Here is a 15,926-nt window from a genome sequence, read left to right as displayed (position 1 = left end):
ATTTACTGTAAAACATTTAGAAAATACAAAAAAAAAATTAATGTCCCCCATAATCCCCAAACCAAGAGATACCTACTGTTTATGGTAACTTTTAAAATACAGTTGGCCCTCTATATTCCTGGGTTCTGCATCTGCAGATTCAACCAACAGTGAATCAAAAATATGAAAATATTTTTTTTAAAGTTACATTGTTGCTGTCTACGGCCATGCCACCCTGAACAAGCCCAATCCCATCTGATCTCAGGAAGCTAAGCAGGGTCGGGCCTGGTTAGTACTTGGGTGGTAGACCACCTAGGAAGACCAAGCAAGTGCTGTAGGCGTAAAAAATAAAAAATAAGGGATTGTAAGCTGACAAGGTCCTTGCAATCTGTGAGGTCAACCAAGGCTTGCCTTGCAAAAAGATAAAAAATTTAAAAAATAAAGTTACATTGTTGCTGATATATACTATGTAGTTAGGCCTGTGATGGTTGGGTCTACTGAACATGTACAGACTTTTTTTTCTTGACATTATTCTTTAAACAATACAGTTTAACCACTATTTATATAGCATTTATATTGTATCAGGTATTCTAAGTAATTTAGAGGCAATTTAAAGTACATAGGAGGACGTGCATAAATTGTATACAAATATTACGCCATTTTACATAAAGACTTGAACATCCACAGATTTGGGTATCCGCAGGGTATCCTGGAACCAATCCCTAGAGGATACTGAGAGAGGGAGGACTATAGTCACACACTAACATACTTAAAGATGGCACAATCAGTTAAAGACTTACATGATTTTACAGTGGGCTCTGTTTTACCTTCACTGTTCATTTACCATAAATGCCATCTAAAGGGGATCCAAAAACATATTCTATATTGCCGAATGTGTATCTTAAATATTTATTACTATACACTTGCCCAGCCTATCCAATCACATAACATCTGTAGGATCCTGGGGGCATTACATACATTTTTGTCTTTTTAATCCTAACCACAATGCTATAGGAAGAATACCCCATCATCCCTATTTTACACAGTTTTCACTCTGACCCTGCTTTCTGAGACGGTCATTATCTCAGCTGGCGTTCTGAGAGTACTGGCATAGATTCCAGAGTCCAAGGCAGTTTTGAGATCACCCATCCCTGGCTGCAGGACAGGGGTCCTAGTTGCTGGTATGACAATGTGGGAGAGTCATCTCTTGTGTTTCATAGGTCTTCAGCAATATCCTCCAGCACAGTGGTTTGCAAAGGGACGGGACCAGTGGCACACCCCAGAAGCTCGAGGAGAGGGGCCGGTCAACCCCCAGAGACATGCCTCTTCTGGTGAGGTTGCCCTTCAGCCCAGGCTCTTACTGGCTGTTAGAGGACCCAGGAGCTTCTTCCCCTGCTCACAGCCCCTTTCCCCAACTTTGTAAGCAGCTAGTCCCATCACATTTAGAGCATTTTAACAGGCTTTTATTTTTCTCTGGGAGCTTCATCTAGGGATAAGTGGAAAGAGCAAAGAGCTGGAATTCATGAGTTGTCAGGAGAATCAGGAAAATGTATGAGAAAGCACTCCCTGTTCTGAATACCCTCTTCAAAATGTAAGAAAAGTGTGGGCTTGGTATTCTTGTCCTCACTGGGATGCACTTTCTGTGCGGGACTACAAGTGTTGTCTTTAGATTCAGGGTTGGGTTTCCTTCATCTTAGAAGAGAGAACCATATTATTCTAGAGCTAGAAGTGACCCTAGAGATCACTGGGTGTATACTCATTGGAGCTACGGTAATAAGACCTGAGGCTTAGGGAGGTTGAGTAACTTGCCCAGATCATGTTCCTAGAGCCAGTGTTCTCTTCCCTCACCCCCCACAAGGCATCTGCCTGTTAGGGACCCCTGGCTTTGTCAACTTTGTCTCAGGCTCTCTACAGTAAAAGAGGGGCAGAGGAGAATAATTTAATGTTTTCTTTTGGCAACAGGAATTAAAGGACATTGTTCTCTACCTTTGTGATACCTGCACTACACTCTGGGCCTTTCTGGATATCTTCCCTTTGGCTTGCCAAACCTTCCAGAAACATGACTTCTGTTACAGGTACCTCTGTAGTTCTGGCTGTTGAAGTAGAGGTTCTAGTTCACATCTTTATTCAACAAATATTCACTGGATGCTCCGAACGTGCCAGGCCCTCCACCAGTGTGGGGACACAAACATGAAGAAAACAGATAAGGCTCTTGCTTATGTGGAGCCTGCATTTTACAAGCATTCCCATTTTTGGCCAAGAACAGTGTAGAGGAGATAAAAAAATCAACAACCAAGAATAGGGCAATTTCAATTCAGTTCTATTTTATTTCAAAGCCCCTATCCTGGGCAGGTGCCAGGGAGTAATAGACAAGAAGTGGTCTGTAGACTTCAGCATTTAGTCTAGGAGAGAACACACAGAAGGAAACTGGCAGACGTGCACACATGTGGGGTGGGCTGTTGTGGCCGTATTATAAAGCATTCTGGGAACATGGAAGAGGAAGGCAAAACTCTGGTGAAATAAGAGGTTTCATGATTACCCTTGAATGAGGGTCGGAAGAATAAATAGAACTTTTCAGACAGAGAAAGGTTGCAGTGGCAAGAATAGTGTTCTAGACTGGTGGAATGAAGCTCTTGAAGGCCCAGTGAGTGTCCTGGGTGGAGCCAGGGAATGGAGTGTGACATGCAGCAGTAGGTGGGGAGACCAGGGCAGCAGAAAAAGGAGCAGGTAACGAGATGGCTCCGGAGAAGTCAGTAGTAGTCAGATTGTGTGGAACCTTGAATTTGCTGGCAGGGATTGATTGGGGCCTTTATTCTGTAGGCAGGAGGGTGCCGCTGGAGGATTTTATATAAAGAAGTCATGGAAAGATCCCTCTGGGATGAAGAAAGAGGTAGAGGAGGATATGGGGCAGGGAGGGAGACCCTCTTTTGCACACGTAGCACCATGAGCATCTGTTTCTTATGCAGGGAGAAAGGGATGCAGGGCATGGGCCAGTAACCTGCATGTTGCCTGGCAGCGGCAGGGCTGGCCTGTTCTCAGGGGCCTCCGTCTGTTGCTCTTGCCAGGCGTCTTTCCCCACTGTCCAAAGGAGTGTCTGGGAGCTGCCCAAGTCTATCCACCCAGCCATCAGTCTGTTCATTTACTCACCCCTTCAACAAAGCATTTGTCTAGCGCTGACGTGTGTCAGAGATGGCAACTGGTGCTGTGACCCCGCTTGCGTCTCCTTAGCTTGTGAAAATCAGATGTTAGGATTGATCAGCTTCCCAGAGAATGTTAGAATAAAGTGTTGATCTACACTTTCAGAGAAAAAAAAAAAAAGTTAAGGTGGAATAGTAGCTGTTCTCTTTTTAAAAAGAGTATCTTTTCTCATGGTAAATATGGCAAATGCTTGTAGGAATTTGGAAAATCCCAAGAAGTAGGAAATTAAAATCACAATGAGAAATCATGTTATTCTTAGACTTTTATACCATTTATTTTCACTTTTCATAGTCATTTTTTCATTTTGTTAAAACATCTTCTCAAATGAGGCACAGATTGCTTTTGAAAGAGTCTTTGGAGATAGAAAATGGAGGGCAGTACTTTTTAGAAGAGCCAGCTTTCCCGCAAGGGACATTGGAGGCAGGGCAACGGCTCAACTCATCTCAGGATGAGGAAGAAGAAAGGAAAACACTGCCTGGGGCTGGCCCAGCCTGTTTAAACTGCTGGAAGCCAGGAACCTGCCGCTGAGCAAATGCTGCAACCTCAGTCCTAGAGAACTTTCTGCAAGGGGTTACAGTCACCAAACAGCTCTTTAGCTAATCCCTCTCACAACAACCTTCTCTTCCTTCCTCTTGAGTATATACTTGAGTATCTCGGAATATAGTCCTCTCTGTCCTTTAATTTTTTAAGTGAATAATATTCACATGGTTCAAAACTCTAAAAGTATGAAATATATAGTGAAATCTCCCTCTCCCCCTTCCCCAGTTCTGTTCCTCATACACAACCATTGTCCTTAGTTCTTTTGTGGAATTTTCCAGAGATATGCATATAAACATGCATGTACATATGCATATATAAGCAAAACTGCATATTATATCATCTTGCCTCTTTAAAAAATTTAGTGCTGGCATATGAGTACTCTGTACTATTTGCATTTTACTTTTAAATTTAATATATATCAATACATAAAGCACCTTCAGTCATTGGTACGACTGGGTAGAATTCCATTGTATGGGACTGGATTTTTTTCGATTGTTTGCTGTTACAAAAAAGCTATAAAGAATAACTGCACACACATCATTTTGCACCTTTGCAAGTATTTCTGAGGAATAAATTCCTAGAAGTAGCATTGCAAAAACAGATGATATATACACTTTAAATTTTTAAAGATCTTGCCAAATCACCCTCCACAGAAGTTATTCCAGCTTACCCTCCCACCAGCAATGTATCCTGGCAGTGTAACCTGCCTTCTCTGTCTTCTATGTGCCGTGCTGTGGGCCTAGTAAGGCCTGCCTCTTTTGTCTAGTTACCCTCTGCTTCATATGGCACTATGCTAGGATAGAAGTTGCCAGAAGCCAGTTAATTGACAGACAAATGTTTACAGATTACGTGCTACAGATTCAGCACTCTCCTAAGCATATAGGCTACATTTTGGGCTTTAAGAGGCTAAGATGTTCAGAGATAGATAGAATTACACTACCGAAGAGAGATAGCTGCATATAAGTTGTAAGAACAACATATCCTGAGTGCTGTGCATTTAGTTCTGGGAAGGAACTGAAGGATCACTCTCGCTTGTGTGAGCATGATCTAGAACTGAGTGGCATCTTGTTAGTTTAATTTATTAAAAAAAAAAAAAAAAAACAAACATGTAGCCAGAATAGAAAGTTTAAATTTGAATTGGGGTTAGGTGTGAGGTTGCTAGGGCGAGAAGCAAGGTTGGCTATGCTGAGCCAGGTATGGATGTATTAGAGGAACTACCATTTGATATCATAGGAGGTAGGCAGCTGCTGGCAATTTTTGAGCATGAAAAAGAGTGACCTTGTGTTTTTTTCCTCAAACCTCAGTGAGTCCTGGGTGGCCCTCTTGTTGCTCTGCTAGAATGAGGCCATCTGGGCCTTGGTTTCTCATCTGAATGGGGGAATGTAGCTCCAGGTTACTTTCTATGAGGCTCTTCATGGGACCAGCCACAGTGGGACAGTCTGGGGTGAGCTTGGAGAAGAGCCAGGGTGGTTCCAGGCAAAAATTGTGGTGACAACTTGAGAGCAAAAAATGAGTTTTCCTGCTCCCTTGGGTTTGCTTTGATTTTCAAATGAAATGTGGTATTTATGAACTAATCCAGCCTTTCTTTAACCCATGTGTGCCTCCACAGACTGGCTTCCTTTTATGAAACAGCAATTCCTGAGCTGGAGTCTGCAATTAAGAAGAGGAGACTTGAAGACAGCAAGTGAGGCGGGGACAAAACTCTGAGTGTTGTTGTGGGTGAGAGAGGCCTAAGCACAGGCCCTGCCCTCCTGGGCTTTAGCATCGGCATCTCTGAGACAAGAAGGTGGGACCAAGGACAGTAAAACTTCAGCTGGTGCCTCCCTGCCTAGCAGCCTACTGGCCCCTGCATCTAGGCCTTTCCCTGCTCAGCTGTTGTGCCAAGTTCTTGTTAACTGGCCCACTGTTTGAGCTCAGAGGTGGCTCTGGAACCACCCGGCCTATCAGAGCCTATAGCCTTTCCCAGCTGCTGTCAACAGTGAATTGTGAAGCCTTCTCAGCCCTGGGTGTGTATAGGGGTGGTGAGGTCGGGAGAATCTGCAACTGCTAGAATAAGCTCCCTCCACGCCTTTTTGTCTCTCAAATTTCTTTCTTTTTTTTACCCCTCTGGCTCTCAAAGACTGCTAAGTGACCTGTGGCAGAGGCTCTCCCATTCCAGGAAGAAGCTACTGGAGATATTTCACATCCTCTTGAATCAGATCTGCCTTCTCCCCGTCCTAGAAAGCAAGTAAGCCCTTGGGAGCCACTCCCCAGGTGGAACAGCCCCCTCCCCAAGCCCAGCAGGGGTATTTTCCTCACTCTATCTCCCCTCTCCCCTGTTCTTGGGTTTCTGAGCAGAGATGGGAAACCCAGAAAAAAGCGTCTTTCCTCCAACTGGCTAGAGGCCTCACAAGGGGCCAGGCAGGGTGGGTTGGGAAAGGAGCTACATATCATCTGCATTGAGTAAGCTTATCTTCCCTGGTGTCCTATTCCAGCCGTGACAGCATTCAGGGCTTCATCGAAGAGTTCCTTCAGATCTTCAGCTCCTTGCTACAGGAGAAGAGGTGAGTGTGGCTAAGCTGGGACAGCAGTGGGACAGTCCCATGTGCTCTCATCAGTGCCCACGAGACCTTACATAATAGAGCTGCTGCTGTAATCACTACAGTCTAAGTTTCTGGAATTTGTGGTTGGGCAGCAGACACAGGGAGTGGCTCATAGGAAACCAGTGCCCTGTCCCTCCCATCTGGTCTCTGTCTGGCAGGTTCCTCCGGGACTATGATGTGCTCTTCCCAGTGGCCGATGATGTCAGCTTGCTGCAGCAGGCGTCGTCAACCTTGTATCCTTCTACCACAGCCACTGGGATGGGGCCTGGCCTCACCAGGTCAGAGATGGGCCACTGGAACCCAAAGGAGCAGAGGGAGGTTTACCCCAGAACACACAGGTCAGCTAGCTTTCCCTAGACCCCCGCCAAGGCCCCAGCCGCTATTTCTGGAGGAGATGACTGCTCTGGTCCTTGAAACAGGGGAGGTACAGTCCTGCTTTCTCTAGGTGTTTCTGAGTGTCTGGGCCTGTGTGATGAAGACAGACAAGTAAACAGGCAGTTAGCTAGAGTGTCATATGGGAGACATTCAGAGCATGGGAAAACCAGGGGAGGCACCTAACCTAGCAGAGCTCAGGGTGGGGGTGTCACATGGAAGTAAAGTCTACACTGAGAGCAGCAGAAGGAATAGGAGATGGCCACACCCCTAGCTAAGTGTTCCCAGCAGATGGAGGACAGAGGAGTCCACAGACCTGTGTAGATCGCAGAGTTGGGGTGAAGGAAAGGGGTCTAGCGGGAGCGGGTTAGGATGTGGCAGATGAGCTGGGTGCCAGTGGACCTGCATGGTCCTGGGATGATCCTCACTGAGAAGTTTGGGCTCTGCCGTGCAAGCACTGGGGAGCCGCGGGAAGGTGTAAAGCAGGGGGTGACAGAGTCAGTTTTAGACTTTGGAAAAGCTCTATCTGACATAGGGAGGAGAACAGACTGACCTGGGACCTCTGTGAGGCACAGGGGCTGGTGAGGATGCCATTGCTGGCATCCAGGGATGGCTTACAGGGGTTTCAATTAGAAGTAGAGTGGGAGAGTCCAGGGCAGCTCCCACATGTCTGGCTGGGCAGTGTACAGGGTGATAGGGAGAGGAGACATGGAAGAGCAGGCTCATGGGCCATTTTGGCAGCAGGGGTAGGTTGCTCAGTCCTTTCTTAGAGACACCCTGTGTGCTTCCAGCCTTTGCAGAAAGCCCTCAGCTGGTTCTACAGGAAGCCCAGGGGCAATGCCCCACTAGGCCTTCTTCCCGGAGATCAGTACAGAGGAGGAGCTACTGGCTCATTTAAACACCATGTCCCAAGACACTCTGAAGCCAGCCCCTGGCCCTGCCTTTACCCAGAGCTGCTGCTTTCTGCTGGGTAGCAGGTACTGGGTTTCACGGCCCATGTGGCCTGTTTCCCCATGCAGCCCAGGTGCCACCGAATGCAGCCCAGACAGCTCCTGGCAGAAGCCATATGATCAGAACCTGGAGAGAAATTGAGAAATGATGCCACTTCAGAGCTGAGGAGACAGGGTTGCGGCACCCAAGACAAAGACCCCTTAACACATCCTCATAGAGATGAGACGCGGACTGCCTACATTCTCCAGGCGATTGAGAGTGCATGGGAAGGGGTGGACCGACAGAAAGCCACCGATGCTAAAGACCCACCGGTGGCTGAGGATTTTAATGGGGTCGTGGCAACAGCGGAGCCAGTCAGTGGACTGTCATCACATCCAGAGAACTCAGAGGAAGAGGAGGTGTGTGTCTGGAGTGGTGCTTTCCTCCTGCTTCAGCCCCTCCGGGCCTGTCTGAGAGATTAGGGCAGCGGGAACCCTCCCTTCTTTGATTCTACTTTCAGGGAAAAAGGTGTGTTTTAGAATAGACAGCCTGGAGCAACTGGTCAGCCCTATGCTGCCTTAGAGTCCTTAGCTGAGGGCATGCTGGGCCAGGAGTGAGGAGGGAACAAGTCTCATAAGCTGTCAAAGCCTCAGTGTTCCCTCTATCAAATGAAGCAATGGAGCTTTTTCCATGTGAAGTCCTTCTTGGCATTCTCCTCTGAACAGATCACAGTGGAGCTATTTTGGTTGCAGTTGGGACCAGTGCCTGGTCTCACCTCTTGGCCTCCCTGGAAGGCCTTGCATGAGACTGCAGGGCTCTGCCGAGTGAGTTTGGAAACGTCTGACCCAGTGCTTCCTCTCCAGGCTTTTCCAGAACTCACCAAGTCAGGCTGTACTGATTGGCCACTGCGCCCTGGACTCTTCCCTGCATGTCAGGAGGCAGCATGACAGGGATTAAGACCACACAGTCTCTGGGGTCAGGCTGCTCAGGGATGTATCCTGGTCCCACCACTCACAAGCTGTATGGCCTTAGGCATGTCACTCATATCGAGCATAGTACCTCATCTATAAGATGGAGCTAGCCGCCATTCTGTCTCTGTGAGGTGGTTGGGGTTCCCAGAGCCGCTGCATGGAGCACTTTGAACCTGCCTGGCCCTCGATGCTCCATAACAGGTGCTGCTGTTCTTCCTGTTAGAGCCCAGGCCCTGTCACTGTCACAGAACCTTGGAGAATGACAGCCCCCTCTTCCCTTCCCCGCCCTCTTCCCCATTGGGCTTCTTATCTGAGTCATGGCAGGTTTTTATTATTATTATTATTTCTTATTTGAGAATTTCCTTAAATGAAAAGCCTAATAAAATTAAGCCACATCAAGCAGTCTATAAACTGAATCCCCCTTATGGATAAGCATATAATTAAAGGAGAACATCACCACACAGTCCATGTCTGGTGGTTGCTGTTCCCCTCCAATGTCAGCCATCAACTCGTTAGAGCTGAAAAAGCTCTACCTTGGTTAGTAGAAGCCACAGCTATTTATGGAGATCCTAGTCTATGCCAGCACTGTGCTCAGCACTTCATGTGCATTATCTCCTTGAACCATTTGAAACCAGAACTCAAACCAGGTCCCCTGATTCCTAGTCCAATGCTATTTAGGGCCTGTTGACCTATTACCTACCTGGCCTTGCCTTCTCCTCCTTCACTCTGGCTCTCTCCACAGTGCGTGGGGGCAGCTGCTGCCCTGGGCCCTGCCGTGTATGGTGTGGAGCTGGACTCGCTCATCTCCCAAGTGAAGGACCTCCTGCCAGATCTTGGTGAGGGCTTCATCCTAGCCTGCCTGGAGCACTACAGCTACGATCCAGAGCAGGTGATCAACAACATCCTGGAGGAGCGGCTGGCCCCTGGCCTCAGCCAGCTGGACCGCAACCTAGACAGGTGGGAGAGACAGGTGGGAGGAGGCTCATGACGGCCAGGCTGCCTCGGCCCTGACCAGAGGTGTTGTGTGGGCCCTCATCGGGGACCCTTCTTAGCTCCTCTGCCTCCCACTCTTCCTTCCTTCATGTCCCAGAATTTAGCTTGTTCTGTCTTCCCCAGAGCGATGACCATTCCTGACCATTTAAGCCTATGTCCTCTCTGGAGAATCTTAAAACTCTTAGGCCCCAAGAGATTCTCACATGCCCCCTGCAGGGCGGAGACATCCCTGCTGTACCTTGCAGGAAGACCAATTAGACACGAGATGTGACAGAGGGGTTGCTGAGCCCTCAGAGCTCTGAAGTTGCTGGCCTGCTCCTGTCATTGCTACCTTCCCATAGTTTCCTGAGGGAGGATGGCCAGAACTTCTCACTTCTTTCATACCTACCCTGTCTGAGTTTGACCCACTGTTCCCTGAAAGCCCATGGGGCAACGGGAATGAGTGCATGAATGGGTGTTTCTTCCATGAACAAATGATGTTTACCAAATGAGTGAATTAAGTTAGCTCTGCCTTTGGACAAGTTCTTCAGCTTCTTTGTGCCCATTTTACACATGAGGGCACTGAGGCACAAAGAGGTCAAGTGACCTGTGGCTACCTATCTCATAGGGCTGTTATGAGCTTTAAATGAGGGAAAGAACTTTTAAGAAAATCTGTATGAATGGCATGCAAGACCAAGGGGGAGGGAGCTTTGTGTGAGGTGTGGGTGCATACCAGGCAGGCTAGAGAGAGCAGGCTTTTAGATTGTGTCCCAGGTGTGGCCGTTGAAGGGGAGTGGAGAATTTGATGGTTATAACATGGTATGGGGGAACAGGGGACACAGGTAGATATCAGCTGGCAAGTCCCCTTTAAATTGATTTCTCTGCCACCCCCCAGACAGATGAAGCCAGACCCGACACCTCTGCTGACATCTCGTCACAACGTCTTCCAGAACGATGAGTTTGATGTGTTCAGGAGGGACTCAGTGGACCTAAGCCGGATACACAAGGGCAGGAGGTGAGTGGCAGTGGGCTGCGGGGTTCCAGGCACCCCAACTCTGCAAGTGCTGTGAGAATGCAAGAGAAACTAATGCTCCATCTCTGAGGAACTGGTCTGAGTTCAGCTCAAGGCTCCCGAGCAGCCCAGACCTGTGTGCTCCCAGCAGGCAGGGCCAGGTTCTTTAACAGTTATGCTTCAGGCTCTGACTCTAACAAAAAGCCAGAGGGGCCAAAACTGTCCCCCTGCTTTCCTTCTTACGTCTTTGGATATGCTGACCATTGAATCTCTGGATAGTAGAGCTGGGCAGCGCTTCCCAGAAGCTGCTACTTGGCCTGGTTTTCTCCAGGATGACAAAACAAGAAAATTAAGGACCTGTACTGAGTGAGTTTCTCAGAAGGTGAACGTATTTTATTATTTAATAAAAAAAAATTTTTTAACACTTACAGCATTTGGTATTCTTAGGTGGTCTCCCATCCAAGTATTAATCAGGCCCAGCCCTGCTTAGCTTTTGAGATCAGACGAGATTGGGCATGTTCAGGGTGGCATGGCCGTAGACAGAACGTATTTTATTTTAAGGCCTTTCTTTATACTGCATTTTTAGTTTGTGTCCTTCCTACTTTTTTTGGCATTAAAAGTTCATTCATGATTTATTCATTCATTCAATAAATATTTGCCCAGTGCTTAAGGCCTTCTAGGCCCCGGATTTACTAGGTGTTAGGGATGTAGTTGGGGCAGGGAGGGTGGTTGAAACAGACACGGCCCCTGCCCACGTGAAGTTTGCACTAATTAGTCAAACAAACAGTATAAAATTGCAGATATAACAGGTACTACAGGGTGAAGGTGTGCAGACTTCTGAGCCTCTGGCAGGGGCTTCAGTCCAGGCAGGAGGGATCCTCTGAGGAAATGATATGGGATCGAGAGTGGAAGGATGAGGAAGGGTCAGTTGCACAAAGGGAGAAGGAGAAGCTTTCCAAGCAGAGTGAACAGAAGGGGCAGTGGCCCTGAGGCCCTGGGGACCATGACGATGATCCCTTTAGCCAACATATTTTATGTTTTGGAAAGATCACTTGACTTTGGAATGGAGACTCATGGGCATGACCGAGAGTTGGTGATGGTAGAGAGGATCACATAGTAGAGACACTGTGCTAAGTCCCCCAGAGTTCTCCTAAATGGTGTTGGTGTATGAAATCCAGATATCTGGGCACTGTGGATGAGAACAGTCTCCCTTCCCCCACCCCTGCCCCCGTCATATAGATGGAGACAATGAGGTTCATACAGGGGTGAGGACTTGCCTCATTCTTATGATAGGAGCCCCAGTGACAGAATTGCAAGCTGCTGCTTCAGTAAGAGCCCTGTGCTATTTCCCCTCCCTAGGGCCGTCCAGTGCTGGCCAAGGGCTTGGGGAGCAGGCACAGGGCAGCTATAAAGCCATCTGGCTGGTTGGACAGGAAGTAATTGTAAACTGCTTAGTCACACACATTGCAACATCCCCAGATCCTAGGCCAGGGATGGTATCCTGCATCAGTGGCCACTGTTCCAGGCAAGAATGACCTTCTGCAGCTACTGCTGTGGGGAGAGGGGCAAAATGAGGAGGACCGTGCCCCTGCTCATAGAGCACTCCAAGCTGCCAGGCAGAGAGAATGGGTGGCAAATATTTACTGAAATCATTGTGCTGGGTAGCCAAGGGCTGGAGATTGCAAAGAGGCAGAGCCTCCATTCATGTATTCATTATTTACTCATTCAGCAAATATTTATTAAGCGATTTACTAGTGCCAGATCCTGGGCAGTAGGGAGACAAGGTGAATAAAGTGCCCAGAGCTCGCCTTTAAATGACACAGAGACCGTGGGAAAGACTTAGACCATTAAATAAGCAGTGACAGAGTGGGAGAGGTGCTAGGTGGAGCATACGGCGGCCTCCTAATCTGAGTAAGGCAGAGGGCCCTGGGCCCTGGGCCCTGCCCTCAAGGACCACAAGAGGAATTAAGTAGTGCAAGGCAGGTCACACTTGAATTAAAATGTGTGTGTGTGTTAATAAATCAGGTAGGATACACTCAGCGGCTCAAGAAATAAGGAAATCTGTTTCATTATATGACAAGAAATTGCAAGGTAGGGCAGCCTAGGCTTGGTTAACCTGCGTGCAGCCACATCATCAAAGATGCATCTTTTCCATCTGTTGGAGCTGGTTGCCTCAAGGCTACTTGGTGGCTGCTGCTGTTTGAGCCACAACCTCCAGAAATGACAGTGCCAAGAGGAAGTCTGGGCCAGGTCTTCCTGTATCTCTCTTAGACACCAGGAAACCTTTCTCAGAAGTCTCAAGATTTCTTCACATCTCACTGGGGAACTGGGTCACAGGGCTGAGATCCAGGGCACCAGGAGAAGGGGAAAGGGTAGAAGGACCTGAACAAAATGAGGGTCCGTTAGGAAGGAGGATGAAGTAGTGGGTGGCTGTTGGGTAGACATCAAGCACATGTGCTGCACGTATATCATAGCTAAATGAAGGAGGCAGTGAGTATAAGGCAGGGGTCCCATAATGTCTTTGGACTTAACAGTGGTGCACTGGAAGATAATAAGTGTTCTCCCTCAATAAAGGTTCTATGGCCAGAAAAGTCTGTGTACTCTTCCTCTAGGAGAGTCACGGAGCACATTAACAGCTCTGACAAGCCCTACAGTAAAAGAAATAGGATTCACTTTGTTGAGCCCAGCAGGTTCCAGGTCTATTTCTACTTATTTTACTTCACATCATCCCAGCTCAGGAAGTAGAAAAGCAGACCTGAGTCAGGAGACCTATGTTCAGGCCTCCTGCTGGTAGAAGATGTGTGACTTTGGGAAGGTTACTGTGCCCTTGGATCCCCTGATTCCTCACCTGGAAAAGGAAGAGTTTATTGCCTCTGAAGGCCCTTTAGAAGTTCACAGGCGCCAGTTTGAGTTGGGCCTTGAAGGATAGGCTGGAGGAAGTGGGGAGGGGAAAGGCAGTCAGGCTTCAGGGAGCCCACATGTTCCCTGGGCTCACTGCCATCTTCAGGAGGCCAAGGAAGCAACCTGCTCCAAAGACAGTCTCCGAAGCCACTGCTGCCTGTATTTCCAGACTTGACTGAAGTTCTGGCCCTCTGATGGATCTTTTCCCAGCTAATTTTGCCCCTAATATTCTTTTGCTTCCTGACTCTGAATGAGATCCTGGGGCCAAAGCTGCACCTCCCTAGATGGGATAGACAGGGTGCCTAGGGTGCCAAGTTCCACTGTCCTTAGCTGTGTCCTCTGCAAGTACCTGGCTCGGGCTGGTGGAGTTAGTCAGGCTTCTCTTTCTGGCCCTGCCAGGGAGCCACATAACCGGAGATCACACAAGTGCAAAAGAACCACCCTACTTTTCAGAACTTGGGACAGTGTGGACCAGGGGCCATGGGATATAACAGAAAGAACAGTGGCGCCTCTCATTTAGCCTTGGTTCCCTGGCCGAGCACAGGTCCTCACACCTAGTAGGCCCTCAGGAAATGTGTGTTGAGTGAATGGTTGTGCTCCTGCCAATGGCACCAGCCACTTAGAGAAGCTTGGGCCCTTTCACTTCCTCCTCACCTTTTTTTCTCTCCAGCCCCCAACTTGGCAGAGAGCCAGTTAAGAGCCAAGGTCACAGTCACAGGCCTGCTTTCCTGATGTGATATGAAAGATTCCTAGGGACTGAGATTTTTCCCTTGTCCAGATCAAATGCTCCCCTCCTCATAGAGCCTCCATTCCCCCTTCCCCAGACCCCTAGCTGGACCCCCTGAGCCAGAGTTTATTCCTCCTTTCTCTGAGTTTGGAGGGCTTGCTTGCCTCCATTTAGTACATTTCATGTTAGCTACCGTTTGCCTATCTGTCACCCCTGCTAGAATGTGATTTCCGTGAGAGCAGATTCATATTTTACTCTTTTCTCTGTCTTTCCCAACAACTCAGCCTTACTACCCTGCCTAGCACACAGTAGGCCCTTAGTAAAAACTGTTGAAGGAAACCCTCACCAGCCACTCTGGAGGCTGCTGTCCTGACCTGCCCCAAGCTCCCAAGCAGACAGCCGGACAGACTCAGGCGCCTGCCCCTCCCTGCACCAAAAGCCAGTTAAGAGAAGATTTTTATGGGAGCTGCATATGGCTTTGTGTCTCTTTTTTTTCCCCCTTACTCTTGATACATTCCAGAGACTTGATTTCATAGCTAAGCTGGATTTTCTTGCCTAGCGTCTCATATTGATTTTCTTCTGCAGGGCTCAAAACTACATGCCATTCCACAGGCCTATGTGTCTGACAAGCCAGTTGTTGTTGTTGTTGTTGTAGTTGTAGTTGTGTTTTTGACAGGCCAGGTTTTTCTACAGATTTGCAAAGCTGTGAGTCAGGAGGCCTGAGTCCCCACCACAGCTGTGCCACAGCTTACTGTGACCCCAAGCAATCCCTCCCCTTCCCTACTCTGCTCCAGAGTTTCCTCACCTGTGATGTGATGAGAGTTGAACTTTCAGCCTCTTTCTTCCCATGCAATCTGATGTGGAAGATTGAACATAGAACAGATAGAAAGCCACTGTAGTGAAGTGGAGGTAAAAGGAAGAGGCTGGGACCCCCTCCTCATCCCTAACATCCCAGAGAGCCGCTGGGGCTCTCCTGAGCTCAGTAAGAAAACCACATGTGGTCTTGCTCTTTCTTAAATGTTTCTTTTAAGAGATTCAAATAACCCAGGGTCCTCCTGGGAGTCACCATTATCGATTGGGGGGCGGAACTTTCTAGCACCCTCTCTATGCATTTACATACATGAATATATATGTGCCTATAGGAACAGATAGTTGGTCCGGTTTGCTTTCCGCTTTTTATACATATGGGATCATATCGTGTGTGTTCTTTTGTAGCTTGCTTTTTTCCTCGGGAATAAGTCAGAATTTTTTCTCCGTCAGCACAAATAGATCAAAGCCATTCTTAAGAACTGTTGCACGGTGTTCTGTAATACAGATGTGGCACAGGTCATTTGGCTCTTTTACTGGTGATGGATATTAGTTGCTTTCTATTTTCTCTGTTACAAACTATGTTGAAAAGGAAATCCCTGGTCAGACCTCTGGAAGCACGTGGCCAGCATTTCTCTGGGGTGGATGCCTCGAAGGGGGATTTCCTTGTCAAAGGGTGGGCACGTTTCAAGTTCTAACAGCTGCTCCTGGGGTGCCCTCCAAAGTGGCACATGGCACCAGCAGTAGGGAGTCTCAGCTGCCCACACTCCTGCTAGTGCTTGGTACCGGTTATCCCAGTTTTTGGTGGCCTGAGGGGTGAAGAAGTGAGCCAGTGATCTCTCCAGGCCCTCACACTCCACAGCCTTCAAAACCTGACGATTCCCCTCTCCTTTGCTGTTCCCTGTCAATGCCAGGAAGGTGGAGAATACACGGAG

General features: G+C 48.1%; 1 protein-coding gene and 1 pseudogene across 1 annotated transcript in view; both read left to right on the top strand.

The window, feature by feature from the left end:
* ASCC2 (activating signal cointegrator 1 complex subunit 2) overlaps positions 1-15,926 on the top strand; it is a 38,762-nt gene that overhangs the window by 16,138 nt on the left and 6,698 nt on the right. Inside the window, exons 7-16 of the mRNA XM_006904897.3 lie at positions 1,200-1,310; positions 1,942-2,054; positions 5,327-5,401; positions 5,837-5,944; positions 6,192-6,260; positions 6,458-6,532; positions 7,840-8,020; positions 9,315-9,529; positions 10,440-10,559; positions 15,906-15,923. Coding sequence (XP_006904959.1) covers positions 1,200-1,310; positions 1,942-2,054; positions 5,327-5,401; positions 5,837-5,944; positions 6,192-6,260; positions 6,458-6,532; positions 7,840-8,020; positions 9,315-9,529; positions 10,440-10,559; positions 15,906-15,923 — 1,085 coding nt within the window. The remainder of the gene's footprint in view (positions 1-1,199; positions 1,311-1,941; positions 2,055-5,326; positions 5,402-5,836; positions 5,945-6,191; positions 6,261-6,457; positions 6,533-7,839; positions 8,021-9,314; positions 9,530-10,439; positions 10,560-15,905; positions 15,924-15,926) is intronic.
* On the top strand, positions 197-320 carry LOC112481108 (annotated as a pseudogene).

Source organism: Pteropus alecto, unplaced genomic scaffold (genome assembly GCF_000325575.1).
Source record: "Pteropus alecto unplaced genomic scaffold, ASM32557v1 scaffold190, whole genome shotgun sequence".
Taxonomy (NCBI): Eukaryota; Metazoa; Chordata; class Mammalia; order Chiroptera; family Pteropodidae; genus Pteropus; species Pteropus alecto.
The sequence above is the reverse complement of the archived record's forward strand: the minus strand, read 5'-3'. Positions and strand labels throughout refer to the sequence as shown.